The sequence below is a fragment of the Thalassophryne amazonica genome, chromosome 16, assembly GCF_902500255.1.
Source record: "Thalassophryne amazonica chromosome 16, fThaAma1.1, whole genome shotgun sequence".
NCBI lineage: Eukaryota > Metazoa > Chordata > Actinopteri > Batrachoidiformes > Batrachoididae > Thalassophryne > Thalassophryne amazonica.
Window position 1 is genome coordinate 66,577,747 of NC_047118.1, and position 22,538 is coordinate 66,600,284.

The 22,538-nt window shown below is 41.8% G+C and overlaps 1 protein-coding gene and 1 long non-coding RNA gene across 10 annotated transcripts in view; both read left to right on the forward strand.

Moving 5' to 3' along the window:
* caskin1 (CASK interacting protein 1) overlaps positions 1–21,416 on the forward strand; it is a 333,760-nt gene extending 312,344 nt beyond the window's left edge. For 5 of the 9 annotated variants that reach the window (XM_034189753.1, XM_034189756.1, XM_034189760.1 and 2 more), the window contains 9 exons: positions 1,054–1,164; positions 11,212–11,313; positions 11,916–12,054; positions 12,143–12,286; positions 13,611–14,761; positions 15,467–15,772; positions 16,085–16,664; positions 18,094–18,592; positions 20,651–21,416. In XM_034189753.1, coding sequence (XP_034045644.1) covers positions 1,054–1,164; positions 11,212–11,313; positions 11,916–12,054; positions 12,143–12,286; positions 13,611–14,761; positions 15,467–15,772; positions 16,085–16,664; positions 18,094–18,592; positions 20,651–20,747 — 3,129 coding nt within the window. In that variant the 3' untranslated portion in view covers positions 20,748–21,416. The remainder of the gene's footprint in view (positions 1–1,053; positions 1,165–11,211; positions 11,314–11,915; positions 12,055–12,142; positions 12,287–13,610; positions 14,762–15,466; positions 15,773–16,084; positions 16,665–18,093; positions 18,593–20,650) is intronic. The other 4 variants (XM_034189758.1, XM_034189759.1, XM_034189754.1 and 1 more) reach the window with 3 other exon arrangements.
* Positions 669–896, forward strand: LOC117527427. The gene is made up of 2 exons (XR_004565530.1): positions 669–703; positions 748–896. It is a non-coding gene; the product is annotated as an uncharacterized LOC117527427 (long non-coding RNA).
* Positions 21,417–22,538: the final 1,122 nt, after the last annotated feature.

The window sequence follows — 22,538 nt, forward strand, 5'->3', positions numbered from 1 at the left end:
ATCTGTGAATCACTACTTTGATTGGTTCAAGGTTCAAAGCAAAGCCGCGCTGCAGAAAAGTTGATTACAGACCCGCTGCAGGGTCTGTAATCAATGTGGAGAAATTAGCATTTTCCTGACAAACTACCCCAATAAGAACGGCCACTCTGAAGGACCGATAAGGGAATCGTTAAGCAAAAAGGTTATTGATGTTGGTGGATCGAATCATTTCTTAATGATACCCTTTGGAAAGGAGTAGAATGCCACTTCCTTGTTTGTTTTAGTGTACTTGGTGCAATTGATAGCCAAATACTTAGTTCCTTTCGATCTTGATGTTTTTTCTGATGTTGCTGGTATGATACTTATGATCCATGGTTATGAAAAATGGACATAAACAGAAACTTTTGTCTCTAATATGACTCTAGAGTGACACCAAGACTGCCATTGTGCGTCTATAGCAACACCCAGTTACACACATTCAAAATGGCAGCCGGCGCTCAGCCAATTACAATGTAGCATATAGGAAGTTGGCCCTCTCTGTGTTCTCTCTGATCAAGTAGTTCTCTCTAATCTGACTGTAGAGATGAAACTTTACAAAACACTGAGTACATCTAGTTTTAGCTAAAGACTAAATGTCTTTAAACTGTAAAAAAAAAAAAGTGAAACCAAAATACCCCAAGCAGGAGCACTCTTGATCTGTTGATGCCATTGGAAAACAGATTTAGTAGATTTATTTAAATGTTGAACACAGATTTAGCCTGTTGGCAGGGCCTTTCTCCTTCCTAACCGTCAGCCTGGATTCCACTGCAGGGCCCAGCAGGACGAACCAGGGTACCGTCAGTTCTGTCCCTGCAGTTGGTTTGGTGCAGGAGCTACAAATCTGAACCAAATCAAATGTCTAAGAAATGTGAAAAAAATTACTTCATAGCCTGCAGCACAGACTGGCAGATGTGTTGTCATGGTAACTGAACCTCTGCCCCTGGTTAACCTGACTTGGCCCTGCTGAGGAAAGGTGGCCATTGCGAGACAGATACGGCGCCAGTGACAGCATGCCCCCTGTCTTTTCTCCTGTAGAGCTCAGAGGCTGTTGTCCAATGGCTGAGCGACTTTCAGCTGCAGGTCTACGCTCCAAACTTCCTGGGCGCTGGGTATGACTTGCCCACCATTAGACGAATGACCCCTGAGGTAAGGCAACCCAACGCTCAATCCCCAGAGAGGTCACAGGCAAGTCCAAGGACCACACTGGAAACAAGTCCTCACAACTGTGTGTTGTGCTGTCCTTCATGGTTTCCAGATGCATGCCACTTCCTATCACGAACATTCAAGAAGGACTAGATAAAGTCCCGAGCAACCGTCCTAAAACCTTCCATTCTCACCTTTGACCTGCGTTGTCACCACTGCACTGATGCACTTGTTTTAATAGTTTCACAGTGGGTTGGGTTGGGGGTGAAAACAAGTTCCTTTAAAGCTACATGTAACTTCAATCACACCTGCTCCTGATCTGCACCATGTATGCATGTGATGATAAGATGATTCCGTGCAGCTAGCCCAGAATATCCAGCAGAAGGCAGTGTTCAGGAGGTGGCAGAGAGGTCTATGAGATATTACTCCATAAGAAAAATCTACTTTTTGTATTGAGTCGTGGATCAAAGTGAAGCAATTTTTAAATTTGGAGACTATTAAGACAACAGCGTTTAGTGTTTTTTCAAAAGAGCGTTAACAACCTGGAGGGGATGGATTAATTTACCTACCGACTCACTCGCTGCATTTTACAGGATACACGCCTAGGCTTTTGCCAAAGTGAACATGAAATATGTAAGTTATTAGTACACAAACACAAAAGACAGTTGTCTTACAAAAGCAACCGAAAAACCCAAATACAATATTTGAGGTTTGCATGGTGAGTTTCACCTAGTCTCATTTTCTTCCCTGCCGAAAATACCTCCTGTGATTTTGTCTTTGAATAAATCCTCCTTACCAGAGTCTTAATGGTGTTCAGGGTTGCCTCCCTCTTGTTGTTGTGATAACAGTGTAGAACCTTGTTGTGGTTCGTCTTTGAGGAGGACTGAGCCTGACAATTTACCGCACATAAAATATTTAATCAGCTCTGCAGTCACTGAATTATAGATACATGTCGACATAGGCAGAGTAAAAACTAAGTGAGAAAGTTCTGATAAACATCACATATTGGAGTTCCCAATGTGCAGAGTGTCATGCACTCCTCAACCCTGACATCAATGCCACTGTCACTGCTATGAGGACCTGCAGTCACTTTCACTCAGCTGTTCTTGAAAATGTTATATGTTCAGGAATGTTCAGTTGAAAGTCTGTGGAGGAACCACCACAAAGTAGACAGAACTACGATGCCTTATGGACACCAAAAACAAGAAATTAAATTCTGTTCTTTGAACGTTAATGGCTTAGGCAACTCAGTCAAAACAGCTAAAATAATGACCAAACTTAAAAAGGAAAAGACACACATTAATGTCCTACAAGAAACTCATTTATCAAAATCAAAACATGCGAAATTTAAAAAATTGGATACAAAAATACTTTTTATAACTCACATTCCAGTACAGTAAAACTCACATAAACTGTCATCATTTAAACCGGATACCGGACAAAATCAAAAGTCCCAATGCTTTTGTAAGGTTTTCCATGTAATAAACACCACATATACCAGATTTTCTCTCACATCAGACGAAATGCCCTGTCCCATCGCAATGTATTTCCATTTAAAAAAATCCCTTCCATTTGGACAGAGCAGTCTGGGTGTGCCCAGTCGCAACACAGATATGAAATAAAGTTCAACACTGATGCTAGCCGATTCAAGGAAAGTACATACCGTATTTCCTTGATTAAAAACCCAGGCATTTATTTTTTCAAATCGTGCTCAAACCCGGTGCCTAAATGAGGCAGGCTTTTATTCAAGACTGGCGACTATTACCAAAATGCTTCTTGCTGCCTGCACTGTAATATGATGTTAGGTTCCACACATATCCCTGGGTGTGGTGAACCAAAGACATCCGTTTTAGATCAGAGCCCTCTGCGTGGCTACAAACCCTCTCCGTAGCCTGCAGAAGTCTGCAGATATGACCAACTTTACAACAGGGAGTCTAAAAACTACAAAGACACTAAAAATGACTAGCAATTCATGGAGGAAAATTGCACGTACCATTGGTTTGGAGGTTGATGATTGTATAAAGATGTGAAGCTCATTGAGGGACAAGTTGATCCAAAAAAGGCCACTGTTCCTGCAGTAAATTGCATTAAGACACCCACCAACGCAATGGAGAACTTTAAAAGGGTCATGTGCATGTCGACATCAACATCATTGCATGGTCATGGAGTTATGGAGTTGTAGAAGGATAAATCAGGCTGAGGATTTTCAGGTACCACTCCGCAGCTTAGAAACAAGAGCGACTCCACCAAATGTAATCTTTTTAATGCACATAATGCCCACTACTTATTTAAGGCAGATGTTTATTTCTTCAGATGAAGTTTTGACCCACCCATTACATGAGACAGGCCCCTATTCAAGGTCAGGTGTTTAACCCTCTGGAGTTGTCTGACACATCTCTGCGCAAAAGTCACATCACTGAATTAAGTGATCATCCCATCAAATCCACCAGACTCTGAGTCCCATGTTGGGTTGTTGCTGAGGAGATTTTGACCATGTAAAAAAAGATTGAAGTGCCAACACTGCCTCCAGGTGAACAACAGGGGGAGTGACACTCCTCTTGTGGTTCAGGACTGTGTCCAATCTGTCTTGAGTTTGGCAGGAATTGTTTTTTGAGTGGCACAAATGATTTGTGTGGCATCATATTTCTTTGGAAGTTGTACAAAAAAAAAAAAAAATGCCTGAAGCATTTCCTGCATTTTAATGTATATAGTTGTATATAACTTTGTTGTTTGCTACATTTGTACATATGTTTGTAAAATTTACAATCTATATTTGCATTCTAAGTTGTAAACATGGTTTTTTAAACGTTTGTGGTTTTCACAGTAAAATTTTTTTTTTTTTTTTCCCATTTGGATTTTAGTTTTTTGTGTGAATTTTGGAATGAAAGAAAAACTGTAAAGTCAACATGTGTTGAAAAAAATACACCAAACAAAGCAAAGTAACCAGTTTTATTTTTAAGGTAAATTTTGAAGGTAAAACCAAAAATAGTCAGAAACAGCCAATTATACCCTGGGCCCCAGAGAGTTACTCAAGGAAATACGTAAGCCTAATTGGTGCTGGGGATTTCCCGTAGATCATTCTGTGCCTCTTGACTGTAACTAATCTGTTACATACAGATTTTGCCACTTGTATATATATATATATATATATATATATATATATATATATATATATATATATATATATATATATATATATATATATATATATATATGTCAAGGATTTTATCTTTTTTATACATATAGTGGATTTTGTCCATTTTATACATGTAGTAGATTTTGATTTTAATGATCAAAATTCATTGGTCCGACTGTATCCATTATATGTATAAGTTTTCCTGTACGTGGAAAAGAGGAGTAGCAGTACTGATGTCTACTGTAACCAAATTTGAGTGCCAAAGACAAATAAAATGAATGAATGAATTTATTTGGTACACAGATCAATAATAACAAAAAAATAAATAAAAAGAAAGAACAACTTAACAGCATACCCATGTGGCTGAAATGGTGTAGGCAGAAGTAAAGCTCATAAATATCCACCCCTTATACAATACAAAATAAAGAATGTGTGTGTTAATTTCTCAAAAAATAATATTCTTCTCAAATTATATCTAGAAACCCTCCTTTTAAACAGATTCTGGACATGTTGAGGCAAAAGTTTATTCTTAGCTGATTTGTACTGTGATGTAATTTTAAAACGGGCAAATAATGGATTCATTGGCTCGCGATGTGTTTTGTTACTGATAATTCTTATAGCTTTCTTTTGTAACAAAAATATTGGATTCGAATTAGCTTTATACGTGTTTCCCCAAACCTCAATATAATAGGTTATATATGGGACAAGTAAGGAATGATATAAAGTTAATGATTGTTGGGAGAGGAAGTCTTGTGCTTCATGCAGAATTGCAATGGCTTTTGACATTTTAGATTTAACATAATATATTTTCCAGCTTAATCTATCATCAATAAAAACACCAAGAAATTTTGTATCACTTTCACTTTCAATATTCGGTGGACTTGTTTCCAAATATGATACACTTGGTTTTACTAAAATGGAGCGATAATGTGTTTGAATCAAACATTGTTAAAATTTCTGTAATTCCTGCTCCATCATGTCCAAGAGCTGTCCCAAATGATCACCACTACAAAACAGCCGTATCATCAGCAAAAAAAAAATACAACTTGCGGAGTTGGACACCAAACATATTCATTAAAATATAAAAGAAATACCAGTGGCCCAAGGACTTAACCTTGGGGCATCCCAAATGTAATCTTCAAGAATTCAGCATTTGGCTCACCAATATGGGCACACTGATACCTACTGTGTAAGTAGCTAGCTATCCAATCATGTGCCAGTCCCCTGATACCATACTTCTGTAATTTGTCCAATAGCAAAGTATGATCTATCAAATGCTTTATGTAAATAAAAAACCCTACAGTATATTGCTTATTTTCAATTGATTTAGTAATTTGTTCAACAAAATCAATTGCAGCCAATGAAGTAGTGTGATTCTTTCTAAAACTGTATTGCTGCTCACTACGTATATGATGTTTAGTTATGAGATCATTAACCTCTTTATTGTTACGTTTTCCAAAGATTTTTGAAAATTGTGGTAAGAGTGAAAATGGCCTTTGTCAACAGATTTAAACAGTGGTATCAATTAGCAATTTCATGTTGAAAGGAAATTTTCCAGTCATTAATGACAAATGACAGATATACGTTAAAGGTTTAACAATACAATCAATAATATTTTTAATCAAAAACATATCAAAATTATCACTGTCAGTTGATTTCTTCCCTTGAGTTCAATAATTATGTCAATTATTTAATTTTCATCTGTCTTTAATAAACATTGAATCCAAAATTTTATTTATTGTTTTACTGTCATCCAAAGAGCACATTTTAGAAGATAATTGAATTTGCTAAATTTTTACCCATATTTACAAAATAATCATTAAAATGATCTGCTATAGCTTTATTTTCCTAACAATTATGTCAGTATTAGTGTAAAAATAAGCTGGATATTCTTTTACAACTTTTTTCTTATAATATCATTTAAAAGCTTCCAAGAACCTTTATTTTTCACAATAAATCACTATAATGCTGCCTTTTACAAGATCGCATAATGTTAGTTAGTTAGTTTTTATATACCTTTTATATTCCCTCAGCTTAATTTGTTCTGAGTTTTAAAAACTGCTTATACAAAAAAAAATATATATATATATTTTTACATGCATTCTGAAGTTGATCCAAGGTTTATCAACGTTCTTCTTATTTCCAAATTTTGGCACAAATGATCACTGATATCATTAACAAGTAGTCCACCCATTAAATTGCCCACAGCAACATTTTTTCATATATTTTTTTCAATATGTCTCTATGTATTCATAGTTATCCTAGTTGGATGTGTAGTCACTGGATACAATCCCATACAAAAACACAGAATTTATAAATTCAGCTATATGTACACGTAACTATGAGGGTTTAGGAAATCTATATTAAAGTCTCCAAAGACAAATAAAAGCTTATTATTTTGAATTGTGTTGTACATATCTGTCAGTTTTTCCACAAAAATATTTATGACAAAGAAGGAACACATTATTGTGAAGGGGCTGATTGGACAAACAATGACAACATTGGTGAACAACATGCCTCTTTTAATTTTTTTTATTTATTTTATTTATATAGCACCAAATCACAACAAAGCTGCCTCAAGGTGCTTCACACAAGTAAGGTCTAGCTTTACCAACCCCTAGAGCAAGCACACAGTGGTAAGGAAAAACTGATGATTTGAGGAAGAAACCTCAAGCAGACCAGACTCAATGGCCTTAATGTGCTCATGGAATACCACATGGATACAACAAGTTTAAAGAGAATGAAGAAATCTGTCACAAAACTGTGTAAAAATACATAGGAGAATTTTTTTTATGTGTGAAGAGATTTACACTCACTAAGGAGTGTAAATTCAACAACACACTCTGTGTACTCCAGAATTGACTATTTTTTTTATGCAGAAAGAGAGCAGAGATAAAATACAAGAATATCAGATCAGAGTGACAGACGTGTCTGACCATAGGACCATCTATCTGAAGATCTACTTGAACTGTACACGGAAAGAAACAATATAGAGATTGAATGTGGGGATATTAAACAATAAATCAGTTGTTGAACAAATTAGGATGGACATACAGACTTATTTGCAAGAAAATAACAATAGGGAGACAGACTCAACTATATTGTGAGAGGCTTTAAAAGCAATTATGAGAGCAAAACTGATTGTAATTACAAGCAATCTTAAAAGCGAGGCCTATTTAGCAGAATTGACACACTTGAAACAGAAACATAAGGGAAAAGAAAGAAAAAACTCTGAGCCTCTGACATGATGTGTGACAGCGTACACACCTGCCTGCCAGCCGGTGTGGTGTCACAGATCTGATGGGCACAATATTTCACATTATTTATGTCGCCCATGGGGAGGAATATTATTTGTACTGTAAGGACACAGTACTTTCGGTTTGTTTCTGCTGTATTCACATCACCTGCACATGGATGGCTGCATGCCACATACATGTCAACGATCAACAGTTCCTTTGCGATCTGGGCTGTGGGACGGGACATTATAAGTAGATAAGTGGCATGTCATACCCGCAGGCTTTTGTGCCCGATCCATCTTGAGGTTCCCTCATACGCGCTAACATCATTTTGGATCCTGTTTATGCCGCCTTCAGAATATGTAAATTGTGGTTAGATGATCCTCAGATAACACATGGACCGCCGTCGGATAGGTGTCCCATCTTGATGGCGCCTAGAGAGTTATGAACATGTGCGTCACACTTGGGCCTGCTGGCCGATTTTGACCAACTTTCTCAATTTCCGGAGATGGCTGTCAGAACATTTTAGAACTGAAATCCGACACCTTTCGGATGTGCGCTGATTCATAAGTCCAACGCCACTCTGCGTGATTCCGGCTGTGTGTGACGGGGGTATTAGAAACTACTACAAGGAACTTTACACCCAGTCATCAGCTTCAGATCAGAATTAAGACTAAAAAGATATTCCTTGACTCCTTGGACCTACCCGCAGTAGGCAAAAAACAAAATGAATGAATAACATATAAAATAAATAACAATGGAAATACTAAAATCAAATAAGGCACCTGGAAGTGATGGATTTCCTTCAGAGTGGTACAAGAAGTTTGGTGAAGAGCTGATAGCACTTTTACACACTATTTTTAATTGAATTATAACTAAAAACAATACCCGGCCCCCTCCCAGAAGGAAGCAATAATTACTATACTCCCCAAACCATTAAGATACAAAGGATATTCTCAAAACTATAGACCGATATCAGTATTAAATATTGATTACAAAATATACACCTGTAATATAACAAATAGGCTACAAACCAAACTAACAACTTAAAATTTGGGACATAACTAAAGACGTTTCCAAATTATATAAAAGTAACTGAATATATTGACAAAAACATAAGAGAAGATATTGACAGATAGTTCACTTATCCATTGGGATTAAATGACAGGATAAATGTGGTAAAAACGAACATCTTGCCACATCTGTTCCTATCTCTGCCTATACATATACCAAAAGATCAATTCTCTAGATGGGATAAGTGCATATCAGGATTCATATGGGAAGGTAAATGACCTAGAATGCGCTATACTAGACTACAATTATCTAAAGACAAAGGCAGACTGGCAGTCCCGATTGTAAAAGAATATTGTTCATGCTGCACAATTATGACAGCTAATCTACTGGTGTAAGGTTATGTAGCTGGATGGAAAGATATTGAAGTTTTTACATTCAAAGACCCAATTCAAACATGTATCGGGGAAAGGGGGCCCTCCCACCTACATAAAAGAGGAGCATAATCCTAATCCATTGATACCCTTTATGTTAGATATATGGTATTCCAAGGTGAAACAACTAAAAATAGCAAAAGAAATTGGACTACAATAATGGATTGTTTTTGATGACAAATTTGATGATAGACCAAAAAAGGAATTACAGTGATGCACAGCTATTAATAAAGGTGAAGAGAAAAGCTTTCAAGAACTAAAAAAATACATATGATCTGACTAATCAGGACTTATTCAGATACTTACAAATGAGGGACTATTACATCAAAAAGATTAAAAAGAGGGTGAATATAACCCTGTTATAATTGTAGAAGCATATATATATCCATCCATCCATCTTCTACCGCTTAGTCCAATTAAGGGTCGCGGGGGGCTGGAGCCTATCACAGCAGTCATAGGGCGTGAGGCGGGGTACACCCAGGACAGGACGCCAGTCTGTAGCAGGCCCACAAATAGACAAACAAACAGACACACCTAAGGACAATTTTAAAGATTCCAATCCACCTAACCCGCATGTCTTTGGATGTGGGAGGAAACCGGAGCACCCGGAGGAAACCCACGCAAACACCGGGAGAACATGCAAACTCCACACAGAAAGGCCACGGGAATTGAACCCATGACCTTCTCGCTGGGAGGCAAAGTGCTAACCACTAAGCCACCGTGCTGCCCTATATACTACTATACATACTACTATTTAAATGCTAAGGAATAACATTGTAGTGGTGCCAAAGAAAATTATTTTTATGACTTAAATCTTAAAAAACCCTAAAGGCTATACACCTTTAAGGTTCAGATTCTTTTAGAGGTTTGCACAACAATCAGGAAGAAAGCAATGTTTGGGTGTGTTTAATTCCTCTTGATAGATTACCAATTAATACAAATATGGCATTGTTGTTCTGCTCAGTCATGTGACTGTGACCTGCATGTTAAATGTACAGAGGATCCACTGCTAAGGTTAATGATGTATAGATGATATTAGTGGGGAGACTTTGACCTTAAATTATCCATCTGCACCCAAAGTAGTTCTGAGATGTCTTGCATGTTAAACCCTGCTGTGCCAGTGCATGCTACCAAACCTGATCTGATTGGGCTGCCCTTTGAAGTGTTTTGTTGAATGTGAGGAGATAATCTCAGTGGGAGCAATTGGTGGTACTTTTGTCAGTTGTCACATCTTCATTGAAGGGTATCAAAGGGAAGATGCAACCCTTCGTGCAGTGCACACTGGGATATATCATGTCCAGTCAGTTACCCATCAATCACAAATATTTTGCTGATGAATATAAACTTTAAATCATCACTGTAACCCTATTGGTTGCAGAGATATAGAAGAAAATGTGTTTTTCACATCATGTTTTGGTTGACTTTGATTTTTGTTTGATACTCTCCAAAAGCTAGGCATCTCGAGATATCTGCTCAAGTAATATTCTCGCCAAGTTTGGTGAAAATCTGCCCAGCTGTTTTTTTGTTTTTTTTAGGTACAGTTGTGGTTAGAAGTTTTCACACACTCATCATCGGTATGAACGTGATGGTAATTTGGCCTTTTAATGATGTCTTTGAACTTTTCTTTTGTCAAGGTAGAATGATTGTACAGCATACATCATTAATGACTTTTAAAAACAAGAATCTGGTGCACATGGTTTAATTTATTTTGGATCTTCTCGAATAACAAATGTGAATACTTGGAGTCAAGTCTAGATAGTTGATCTGCTTACTTCTAAAGGAAGTAATAAGGGAATAACACAGAGCACCTGAAACTGTTCAGGAACTGATTACAGCTGGAAGTCTGCACTTTAAGGTCACAGATATTACCTGATTTCAACTTCGATATGCTGTTGTAAAATCACCAAAACTTTAGCAATGTCAAAGTATTACTGGGGCTGATTTTGACTTCATGTGACTCAGTACTTTGGTGTTTCTGCGTAGAAGAATAACAATGATCTGTGTGAGACAGTGACGAGGATAAATTCTTGGGGAATTGTTCTTTCTCACAGCTTTCACCTTTGTTTTTTCTTATGATTTGGAGACATTTACATTTCCTCTTTTTTCCTGCTAATCATCAGATGTCACCTCTCGTCACCTTGTGTGTGCGTGTGTGTGTTGTGTTTCTTCACAGAGGGCAGTGTGCCCCTGTCACTACTGTATCTTACGTGTGCTTGTATGTGTGCATGTGTAGGATCTGACAGCGATTGGAATCACTAAACCGGGTCACAGGAAGAAGATGACATCAGAGATTAACAAGTTGAGCGTCACAGAGTGGATGCCTGAACACAAACCTGTGAGTATTGATCAAGATGTTCAGCTGTGAACTGAGTCTGCCCCGGAGTGGTTTTCTTTCTATCTCTCTCACAGGAGTTTCTCTGTTGCTGCCACTAACTTTGTGTCAGTCCTGTATCACTCCTTCGGGACTGCAATCATGTTATAAAGAAATGGATGGCTGCTAATTACCTGTCACTGAATACAGGGAAAACTGAAGTTCTTGTTTGTGCCTTGGGCAACTTCTTCCACACAGTGATTGAGAATCTTGGCTGTCTGTCATCAATAAATCATTTGACAGACGTTTGGAGGGGACACATGTTGAATGAATTTAATGTCTTTCTGAACTGACGTGGATGATTTTCACTTCTCAGTGCAGCCTCTTTTCAAGCTGTGTAGAATTTATTGTCATCTAGTTGGACTCCAACTTTCCACGTGATACTGCAAGTGATCATTATAGACAGCAGTGAAATTTTAGGTATTAGAACCAAACACTGAGTGAGAACACAAACTAATATGAGCAGCTAGCATAAATCGGCATTTAAAAACCTGATTCCACTGGGTCGTTTTCCAGCTGTGACATGTTCAGCATGGTGAGCACTCATATCTCTGATGTTCCTCCAGGCCAGCCTAGGAGAGTGGCTGTCTGCTATTGGCCTCAGCCAGTACCATCAAGTGTTAGTGCAGAACGGTTATGAGAACATCGACTTCATCACAGACATTACGTGGGAGGACCTGCAGGAGATAGGCATCACCAAACTGGGTAAGACTAATTTTCTTACAGAGTGAGTCTGTTTGAGTCTACAACCTGAGAGTTGACAAAAAACTGTCATATCCACTCTCAATATTAGGACACCAGAAAAAGTTGATGCTGGCAGTGAAGCGATTGGCTGAGATGCAGCGCACTTTGGATGGGCGAGGTTCACTCAGAAAGAAGCCACCACCGATTACACATCAGCAAGAAGTCGTGTCAGTTGACAGCCCACCTCCAGATGGTAAGATTATCTTTTATATATAAGAGGCAGATGTATGTGGCTATGTCCACCTGTCTGAATACTTATGGGCCAGAGTGTATGTAAAAGCAGAGTAGTATGGGGCAGGATTCAAATACGTATGGACCTGAGTGTAAAGCTCTCAAATGTCTATGAAATCTCACACCTAGGCAATGTCCGGGTACCCTGGTAATATGTAATTTCACCAAATTGGCATAACATTTTGAGGATGAAAGGCCCAGTGCCAGGAAGATTTTAATATTGCAAGCCCAGACATTTTGGATTTTAACAGAGCAGTTACGCTGCGTTTACATATAAGTAGGACGCGTTATGAATGTCATTTTTCTGTCATTCATGGGACATTCCTGACATTTTTAATGAGACTTAACACATCTGAATAGGGTTTTTAACAGTGTGTGTCGGTGCATAATAATCATGGAGCATGTTTTTGGCTGTTCAAAAATATTCCCCGAATGTCACGCACCACCATCATTTCGCCTCATGTCGTGGATTTCGCAACTAGGCGTGTTGATCTGTCTTGATTAGCAGCGATCCTTAATAGAGCGTGACAGCATTCTTAGTGGTTCCTGTGATGGTTCTTGGAGCCCAAACTGTCAGCATTTTTTCAAATTGACACAAAAACTGTCAAGTTTTGACACAAATTGTAACACGGTGTCACAGTTCAGTGCGTGCCACTACGAATCACTTCTCTCACGTGCACACAGTTAAACCCTGCTGTACCGCATTCAGTTTCATTGCTGCAGTGTACCGAAAGAAGACAGTGATGCCAAGTCTCGTTCCAATGCTCCTCAGCTCGCTGATGCAGATGTTCCACCTGCTGTTGTGCCTGATGTTCGGGAGAACGAGTCTGAGCCTTGGGAGAGCTGCGTGGAGCCAGACATCTGGCTCTCTCTGTCTCCTCCCTCCTCCTTTCTCCACTACTCCATGGCACAGTGTCCGATGTTGAGGAGCAATCTGGAGCGATGGGAACTGTTCAGCAGCTGATGGTAGCATGAATATTGGTGGGGGGGGGGACAATTCTTAACAGCGTGGAACATTATTATTAACCATGCATAATGGTTCCTATTAATTCGCCATCGATACATGCTGTTAATTGCAACGCGCGGTAAGAGGTTGCAACAGTTCCTGAGGACTCCTGACTCCTCTGCCCTGAATAATCACATTCGTGATCAGTGGCCAAGAATGTATACTTCGTGGCATTTGTGACTTGTCGTCATTATGTGTAAACACACCATAAATCTAGCATGCACTTTTCCTGCTGTCCTACTTTGAAAGCTTTGTTTTCTCTTCTCATCTCATTCTGCAGAAATTATGTCACCCAAGATGAGCACTTTCCAGGACAGCGAGCTGAGCACTGAGCTACAGAGTGCCATGAACCAGCCTTGCCAGGATGTCAAAGGTCAACGATCCCGCACCCTTAGCAAAGACCATGAGGAGGTGATGGCAGGAGGAGGTGGAGTAGGTGCTGGACCACCTAAGAAGGAGGCTCGGACTATGAGGCAGCATAGCAGCCAGGGAAGCACCTCCTCCCATCGAAGTGGCATCTCATCTCAAGGCAAACACCGTCACTCCCATTCCCATTCCCAGCCTGCACCTCCCTATACACCCCCTCACACCCCAACTAAGACTCGGACCTCCTCTTCATCCTCATCTTCATCCATCCAGAGTACAGCTTCCCCACAGGCTAAACCCAAACAGTCTCCACAGTTCATCCAGGGTGAGTCACCACGCTCACACCCTCCTCCATCTCCAGCCCACCGTGGAGCTCCTTGTGCTCAGCCTCAGCAACAGCCTTCGCAACAAACACAGCACCACCCTTCTGTGGAAGTCATGGAGACTGCCCAACCGCAGGCCTCCGTCCCATTGCTCTGCCTTCCACCAGAGGCTGAGGTGACAGAAGAAGGAGCGGGAGAAGACCCCTCACCTCTCCAAAAGAAACGCGCCCACAGCTTGACCCGTTATGACGGAGAGTGTGATGAGAGGGCAGGAGGAGGTAGTAGTGAAAGAGAAGGAGAAGCAGAAGCTGTGACAGGTCAGGCCTCAACTGTCGTCCGAGGTGAAGGAGGGAAATACGCCACAGTGACCCACCGTGTCAGCCGTAGCCACTCTGTCCGCAATCAAGACAAAAACATCACCCGCAACCAGCCCTTTGCTCTCCGACAGAAGAAGAAAGGTCCGCCCCCTCCTCCACCTAAACGCTCAAGCTCAGCTATTTCCAGTTCCAATTCCAACTTGACAGACGCCAGTGCCCATCAGCAGACAGTCACCACTACAGGTGGGATGCTGGATGTGCCCTACCATCAGCAACGACGGGCCAGTGACCTGGGAGTGTCTGTTGAGACGGGCAATGTGGAGACGAGCAGCATGGGTAGCGTGCGCAGCATTGCTGCTATGTTAGAGATGTCTTCTATAGGAGGAGGAGCCAAAGGCATGGCGCTGCAGAAGAACTTCCTGCAGGTACTGTACTATATTCGTACAGCTATTGTGGAGGTCCATTTAAAGATAAACTATGGAATCTGGAGATAAGCAATAGCATCTACGGATCTTAGGGCCTACACAGGACTTCAAATGCCAAAAAATTGAAGCTGAGCATGCCAACAAGGCTTGCTCCATGATATGTGAAAAAATAATCCATACCCTCTGCAGCAAAAAACATTAACAACAGAAACATACTCAGTCTGTTGTTGAAGATGCAGACATGACACATGCCCTTGAGCAAAGTCGATAACTTGTAAACCAGTAGGAATTTAAGTTTAAATAAAGTCAAACCTAGAAATTAAACCATTGGCCTCCTCTCAGAAGGTTGAGCAGTTCCTTCTCACAATGGGGTTATGTAACTGAATTAGGGTCTTATTCTGTCCTGTGTTTTTGCTCAGGTTGTATTAGGTGCTCCCTCACCTCGGCTTGGACGTTGGATTAGCACTGTCACAACTGTAAAAATATTCATCCAGTTTGCAGTATAAGCACATTAAGATGTTGTACTATAGTGTAATTGTTGTTATAAAAATTGGTTCTCAACAGCCAAACCTTGAGTCCTGGAGAACCTTTGAGGACACTAACAGCAGTACTTACAACTGAGTACAGACAAAATTGTTCATAACGTGCTAAATAACCCAAAAGCGTAGCAGAAATTACATAAAATGTCTTTTACATGTTTACCAGGTGGGGAAAACACATGATGCTATTGGTCTGGACGGAGAAGTAGTAAACCGAAGACGAACCATCAGCGGCCCCGTCTCTGAGTTGGTGGCAGCTGCCATGCGAGACCAGCCGCCTTTGTCAGCTTTTGTTCCTTCCTCTATCCAGCCAGAAGTTTCCTCACCACCTGTCACGTCCTCCTCCCCCAACCCACCCTCCTCCCCCCATCCCAGCTCGGGAGGCAGCGGGAGCTCAACAGAGAATCTGCCATTTGCTGAAGAGGGAAGCATGACCATCCGCCGCCAGGGTCGTGGAGAAGGAGAGGGACAGGTAACTATCAATATATATGTCTGTCTGTTTATCTATCTAACTGTCTCACTGTCTCTATCTATCTATCTATCTATCTATCTATCTATCTATCTATCTATCTATCTATCTATCTATCTATCTATCTATCTATCTATCTATCTATCTATCTATCTCTCTATCTCTCTATCTCTATCTATCTAACTGTCTCACTGTCTCTATCTATCTATCTAGCTTGTGTAAGCTTTCTATTTGTTATTTATCTTTCCTTTTCAATGTTTGTGAACTGTTGTGCAGAAATCACTGCTTGTCATGAATGTATGAATTTTCCGTTAGTGTGTATTTTGTGTCTGCCTGCAGGGGGACGGCAAGGGCATGCAGGGAGATGACGGTTACAACCAGGACGATGTGTCCGGGGAGGAAACTACAACCTTAAAACGACGTCCCTGCGGCTCCAAACCCCACCCTAATGGCTCTGACTTCACCCTCCAGGAGTCTTCTACCGTCAAACGAAGGCCCAAAAGCCGTGACAAAGAGCCTGAGGGCTTTGCGGACCTTAGCAGGGCTAATAGTGAGCCAGTGCACAACATGGCAGCGAACACCATGCAGCCAACTCCCTACCAGAATGGTACGGCCACTGTAAAACGTCATCCAGAGGCTGACGCTGGAGTGACTGAGCAGCCGCAGCTTCCACCTCAGCATCAAACCCAGGTGGCTGCTGGTCTTCGTCGAGACAGTGTTGACCAAGCGGTTCCAGTGGGGACTGAAGGAGGCCAGATGAAGAAACCAAAACCTCCCGTCTCACCCAAGCCTGTTGTGGCCCAGATAAAGAGGCAAGGAGGCCCACAGACTCCCCCGCAGCCTGCCTCCAATAAGAGAATCCCACTACCGGGCCCTGGGACACCTGGAAGCCCAGGTACTGTGTGTATTTGTGTGCATCATAATGTAATGGTGTGTTGTAACATTATACATATTTGGTATTGCAGGTAGCTCAGTAGATAAGGAGCTGGCCTGCTGATATGTAGACATGGGTTTGACTCGTGCTCATGCTAACTGCATGTGTTCTTGGACAAGACGTTAATCGGCACGGTCCCATTCCACCCAGCTGTAAATAGGTATTGAGGAAGTAATCTGCACTGGGACCAATGGGCCTCAGGGCCTATAAAGGACTTAGTTCTTTATGACAGTCATTCAGTAATTTCCTATACCCACTTTCTCCAATCAGGGGTCATGGAGGGGTCGGAGCATATCCCAACAGTCACTGGGCGAGAGGCGTGATACAGACAGACACATTCACACCTGTCATCAGTTTAGAGTCACCAAGTCATCTAACCTACATGTATTTGAAAGTGGGAAGAAGTCAGAGCACCCGGAGGACAAACACACGAATACAGGGATTACATGCAAACTCCACACGCAAAGAACCAGTTAGGAAGTGGTCCCATAACGCTGTGAAAAAAGCGTGTTAACCACTAAGCCACTGTGCCGTCCACAGTCATTTCTAAAACACTGTTTTCCAGCTTCAGCCCTTTTACAGACGTCCAGGATGCAGGATGCCTTCACGTGGCCGTGTTTCTCTCACTCGTCAAATCCTGCAGGAATCTGCACTGCCAAAATTTCAGCAATTAATTCAAAAAATAATTCATCAAGGTTCCTGGTTCAAACCCCACCCCTGCTACATTTCTCCATGGAATGGGGAGTTGAGTCAGAAAATCATCCGGCGTAAAACTCGTGCCAAACCAACATGCAGATCCACCATGCACCTTGTTAGTACCGAGTTGGACCTTTTGTCTTCAGAACTGCCTTAATTGTTTGTGGCATAGATTCAGCAAGGTGTTGGAAACATTTCTCAGAGATGTTGGTCCAATGTTGACATGATGGCATCATGCAGTTGCCCATTGAACCAGTCTGCCCATTCTCCCCTGACCTCTGACATCAATAAGGCATTTTCGTCCACACAACTGCCCGCTCACTGGATATCTTCTCTTTTTTGGACCATTCTCTGTAAACCCAAGAGGTGCCTGTGCATGAAAATCCCAGCAGATCACCAGTTTCTGAAATACTCAGACCAGCCCACCTGGCACCAACAACCATGCCACATTCAGAGTCAGTTAAATCCCCTTTCTTCCCCACTCTGATGCTCGGTTTGAACTTCAGCATTTAATTGCTGCTATGACAGTTATCAAGCAATTGAACAGGTGTACCTAATAAACTGGCCAATGACTATATGGAGATATATATAGATGCTAGCGCGTCGCCTGTGGGGATCCACGGGCTCTAGATTGGGTAGTGTTTATAAAATAGGTAGCTGACATTTTTCTCTCATCATCTCTTCCTATGTTTAGTAGAAGGAAAGAAGATTCCTCCACCAGTATCACCCAGACCGGTGCCGCCGCCAACTGCGCCTAAACCGGCCAAGCTGATCCACTCGATGACCATACCCCCCTCCTCATTACCGGCTCCTGCCCCTGTCAAGCAGCAACACCCTGTGGTGGCCAGACAGACCAGCTCGCCTCCTTTCTTCCCCTCTTCCAACACCAGCAGCCCGCCAAGCACCAAGACGCCAACCCCACCTGCCCAGAGCCCCCACACCCCACAAACCCCCACAACACCCGTAACTCCGGCTACTCCCAGTCCGACTCCACCACCTGTAAAGCCCCCTCGCTCTTCCATCGGAGGTGTGTCAGTGGACAGCGGGATGGCGGGCGTAGGTGTGGCACCACAGACTGGTACAACAGTGGATTTTGGCATAGATTCTTTGGTGCATCAGAAGTTGGAGGAGACAAGTGCATCCCTGGCTGCAGCATTGCAGGCGGTGGAGGATAAAATACTTCGGCAGGAGGAGTGAGAGTCTCTCTCACACAAACACACACACAGACACCAAAGAGATCATTGATTCAGAACATCACACCAGCTGAAAAAAAGCAAACAGACGTGCACAATATGCAGCAGTTACACACTCAATACCAATAGTGAAAACACAAAACACACATTCGCCTACACAATAAGCTCTACCTTCATCACAACACTTCTGCCAATGCAAGTGGCACAACAAGAGCTTTATGCTCACATGTGGTGAATTTCAAGGAGATTCAAAAAGAACAATATTGAATTTGGGGGGAAAACAACAACAAAATAGCAATATTTAGCAGGACATACCCTTCCTTCGCCATGAGTATAGGAATTGCAGTTCTGGCGAGAGTCTTGCTTGAATGACAGTTACCTCAAGAGGACAAAACCCAGTAGTCAGTCAGTGGAAGTACTGTCATGTTGTTATAATGTTTGCTGGCAGTGGGCCAAGCTTTCCCATACGCACAACATTTGTCAGATGCAGCCTTTCCAGTGAACTTAAATATCTTTTTTTATTTTTCTGCTCACAATGCAACTCTGTACACTGCCATGTCCGGTTGAATTATCACATGGGATTTATTTATGCCGTGGTTGTTTGCAGCACACAGCAGCTGCGTGAGAGGCTTTTCACCACAGGCTGTGGTCCGTGGCTCCTGTCCTCCCTGTGCAGTGGCATGCTCATGCCGTGCAAAAGGTGAGATTCATGTTTAATAATGTTGTCACGGCCTGGCGATACAGTTCCATGTCATATCTCCTACAGAGTTACATGCTGATGAAGTAATAAAAACATTGTGTATGTATATTACAACGGTGAGATCTGTACAGCTCTGAGCCTCTGACACATTACTGCGCATGAGATAGCGGTGAGGTGCACCTGCCCGTGGTGTCACAGATATGATGGGCACAGTATTTCACATTATTTATGTTGCCCATGGGGAGGAATGGAAATATATTTGTACTGTAAGGTCTATTATGGATATAACAACCTGTTCAGATCTGCGGCAGTGTGGGCTGTGCAATGCATTGACCTGCAGCGGCACACAGTGCTTTCGGTTTGATTGCGCGCTGTTCACATTCACTGCACATGATGAATACGTGCCACATACATGTTATTACAAATCAATATTTTCTTTGCCCTCCCTGGCCGGGGTCCAGTGGAGGTGGACATCTGTGGCGCAACGTGCCAGCAGGCTTTGCTGTGACCGATCGATCTCAGAGCTCAATCAACCGCAATCAGATAGATTCAAACGCTGTGATGATGCCATCAGTATATGTAGACTGTGATCAGATGGCCCACAAACTGCACATAGACACCTGTCAGATGTGTGTCCCATCTTGACAGCACCAAGAGTGTTTTGAACTGTGCAACACACTCAGGACAGTCGAGTGAATGGGACCAACTATGTAGACCGTCTTCAGACCGCACCTCAATACTGTGGCCGATTTTGTCATTCTGACACCATTTGGCCTCATTCGGCCTATGCGTGACGTGTACAGTTTTGAGACTTGGGCACTAACTCACAATCTAAGGCGATGACTAGATAGCTTTCGTACAAGGTCTTTTTGCCATATGGTGCAGTTCTCTGTGCATGGTCCAGCACGTAGGTGCCTCAGCATTAAGAAATGGAGAAGGCCAAGGCCACACCATCGTTTGACCTGACAGATGGTTACTTGAGAGAGGTGAGAATGAACTAGTGGTCTGTCTGGATGGTTGACATCCAGGGTGCAGGCCGGTTCTGTCATGTAGTGGATGAGGAGATGCACGGCTCCAGCGCATGGTTGCATGTACAGTTAATGGATGAGTAAAATACACCAAATTGTTTGATGGTTAATCAATACAGTTGCAGTATTTATGATCTGTGAGAGAAGGCATCTGACTGCTTGGGATGGTCTTGATTAGTCACCACTTCACTCACATAGAGCTGCAGCATCTTTATGAACCAAAATAGCACACGTTCTCATAAACACAGTAGTTACACACAAAACCTTTGTGTTCTAATTTATATTATTTATCTGTATATTTTACGTTTCTGTGTTTATTTGTTGGTTTAGCTCTGTGGCTGAGCAGAAGACGACTGTCAGCATCCTTGATGACATCGGCAGCATGTTTGATGATCTGGCCGACCAGCTGGACGCCATGTTGGAGTAATTCTAGCCACTCAGAATGTCTCCATGGCAACGCAGCATCACGAGTGACTCAGATGGCACAATGGGCAACAAGCCTGTCTCTCTTTCTGTCTCTCTCTCTCCTTTTCATCCCTCAAACACTCGTCCTGTCTACGGCTGCTCTGTGGATGCCAAAAGCTTCATTTCAACTCCTTTTTTTCCTCATCTTCTTGTTGATGACGAAGATGATAATGGCGTCGTACCAGTGGCACAGACTGACTGACGTGTGATAGACATAAGTAACTGTAGTGCAGAAATGACAAAATAATAGAGAGAGGTTAAACAAGGACCAAAAAAATGACAGATGGAGAGAGAAACTCACAAAAGAGAGGAGAGATGAAGAAGGAAACTGCAATCAAATGTCTTTTAAGAGACTCAAAGAGTCTTGATGCCACGATGGTGACCCGATACAAAAACTAATAGTGACTGAAAAAGCCAGCTGTGTAATGAATCATAGTATGGTATGTGTACATTCTAGGCATGGAGAGTTTATATCTACTGAGAAGACCTGCATTAGCACAGTAATATATAATATACCCATAAATATCTATCTCTTGCTCTTTGGTTTGATGTCTTGGTTCTGTGTGGAATGGTGACCTCTGGTGTTGTGATGATGTAAATGACTTGGTGGAAATGTTACCTGTGACCAAAACAAGACTATTCAACTCCTGGCAGTGTGTGTGTGTGTGTGTGTGTGTGTGTGTGTGTGTGTGTGTGTGTGTGTGTGTGTGTGTGTGTGTGTGTGTGTGTGTGTGTGTGTGTGTGTGTGTGTGTGCGTGCATTTGCACGTGTGCGTCTGATGTGGATGCACCAGAAGGCAATGGGTTCAAATGATGGATTGTTAGAATCCCAGGACCAAAATCTTTTGTTTTTGTTTTATGGCAGGGTTGCATTTAATTTGACGCTTTGCGTTGGCTGAACAACAGATGCCTTGAGAAGCGAAACGTGTGTGTGTGTGTGTGTGTGTGTGTGTGTGTGTGTGTGTGTGTGTGTGTGTGTGTGTGTGTGTGTGTGTGTGTGTGTGTGTGTGTGTGTGTGCGTGCATTTGCACGTGTGCGTCTGATGTGGATGCACCAGAAGGCAATGGGTTCAAATGATAGATTGTTAGAATCCCAGGACCAAAATCTTTTTTTTTTTTTTGTCCTGGCTGCATCTGTTCACTGTTTATCATTATCATTATCATTACCATTGGTGTACACATTCACACACACGCACAGTAAAGGAGAAGAACAATGTCCTATAGCGCACACACACGCACAGGAGAGATGGTGAGAAGGGCGAGAACGACGGCGGCAGCTTTAGGATCTATTTTCAGGAACAGCCTTGGGACTAATAGTCAGAATCATTTGGTTGCTCCAAACTGTTTTGTACAGTACACAAAAGCTATAGTGTTTGAGCCAGATAGGTTGGTCACTAATGTCCAGAGTGGCAAAAGTTTTAATGTGGCATTTCAGTCACCTATCTACAAGAAACTGAAACATGTATGATAGCCATCCCAGGATGGTAGCTGTAGCCAGGTAGGGGTCAGTGAAGGATTACACAGGGGTAAAACTTTTAAAATGCTCCAGTCATACTGAAAAGTATACCACATTATTTGTCTGATCATAAAGATTCCAGAAAGGTATAGTTTAGACTATCTGTGACTATATGTTATGGAGTTATGGGGTAAAAACTTCAAAAATAGTAACAAAGGTCAGGTACAGTTGGTATGTGTCAGAAGGTAAAGTTCCAATTTTGGTCAAAAGTGATGGAAATTATTGGTTGTTATTGTGCA